General features: G+C 39.1%; 1 protein-coding gene across 1 annotated transcript; it reads right to left on the minus strand.

The window, feature by feature from the left end:
* Positions 1-6: 6 nt before the first annotated feature.
* Positions 7-1,220, minus strand: LOC110034966 (NADPH-dependent diflavin oxidoreductase 1-like; the record flags this gene model as incomplete). The annotated part of the gene is made up of 1 exon (XM_020739205.1): positions 7-1,220. A coding segment is annotated over one exon (1,158 nt), but the record flags the coding sequence as incomplete, so codon positions are not given.
* Positions 1,221-1,224: the final 4 nt, after the last annotated feature.

Raw genomic sequence — 1,224 nt, forward strand, 5'->3', positions numbered from 1 at the left:
AAAAACAATATCGGGTACAATAAAACGAAAGAGAAAGTCATTTAGAAACATAATTTACACTATCAAGACCACGTTTCAATATGGAATCTACCAGCCCTCTCCTGCATCTTAAGCCACCTAGCTGCTGACTCCATTGAAGCACCGCTTTCTTTTGCTATAACTTCTTCTAGGGTAGACGTTACATCTGCTGGCATTTTTGTTGATGATCCAGCCAAGTAAATAGCAGCTCCAGAATTCAACATACTCCAAATCCTTCCACTCACCTCCTTCAGCTTATGTTGCACATAGATCTTTCTTTGTTGATCTCTTGAAAAAGCAACAAAAAAACCCCCTCCTTTTTCTGATGATAGCACGCCATGATTTTGAGCATGGGATAACCAAAACTTCTCGTAAAGGTAATCATTTTCCTGATTCCTACAACCAAAGAAAAAAATAATAGGAGCTGTTGGACCACTCTCGCTCTGCACCGCCCGTTCCTCAATGAATGCACGAAAAGGAGCACACCCTGTTCCTGGACCTATGAGAATAAGAGGAAGTGATGGTGGAGGGGGAGGAAGAGAACCATTATGGATCCAAGCAGGTATATAAATTTCTCTATTATTATAAGGATCTAATCCAGCCAGCCATGATGAGCAAAGGCCATATCTTTTTCTCTTGTATGGAGTTGTCCAGGATACTACACTAACAGTTAAATGTACTTGGTTTGGATGAGCCAAAGGAGATGAAGATATCGAAAATTTTCGTGTTCTTAAAGGAGGAACCAGTTGCACTAACCATTCAAATGGCATTTGGACAGAAGGGAAGTCCTCTAATACCTCTAAGACAGTTCTCCTCTCCTTCTGATTGTATTGATAGAGTTCGTCCCTACCTTCCGAAGATGCAAAATATTGAAGTCTTTCCTTTTCATGCTTAGATTTTGCATAAAAACTCATGACCTCAAAAAAATAACGTCGGGGAGAAGCTGAGGCAACATCCATTGTTAGTGACACAAAAGTTTTCAATTTGATTGGTTTCAAGTTCATGGAGTCATCAACTTGAAACTGAGAAGACAATTTACTTTTTGTTTTGGGTTTTACAGTGATGTAACAATCTGAATCAAGGTTACAACGTTTTATAAATGCATCCAAATCTATGGGATTTTGGGTTGGGAGAATTTCAAGCACATCACCCACCTGATACTCAGAATGAGATGAAATAAATTCGAATTCAAAATGACGCACATCT

The sequence above is a fragment of the Phalaenopsis equestris genome, unplaced genomic scaffold, assembly GCF_001263595.1.
Source record: "Phalaenopsis equestris unplaced genomic scaffold, ASM126359v1 Scaffold194996, whole genome shotgun sequence".
In the NCBI taxonomy this organism is placed as follows: Eukaryota; Viridiplantae; Streptophyta; class Magnoliopsida; order Asparagales; family Orchidaceae; genus Phalaenopsis; species Phalaenopsis equestris.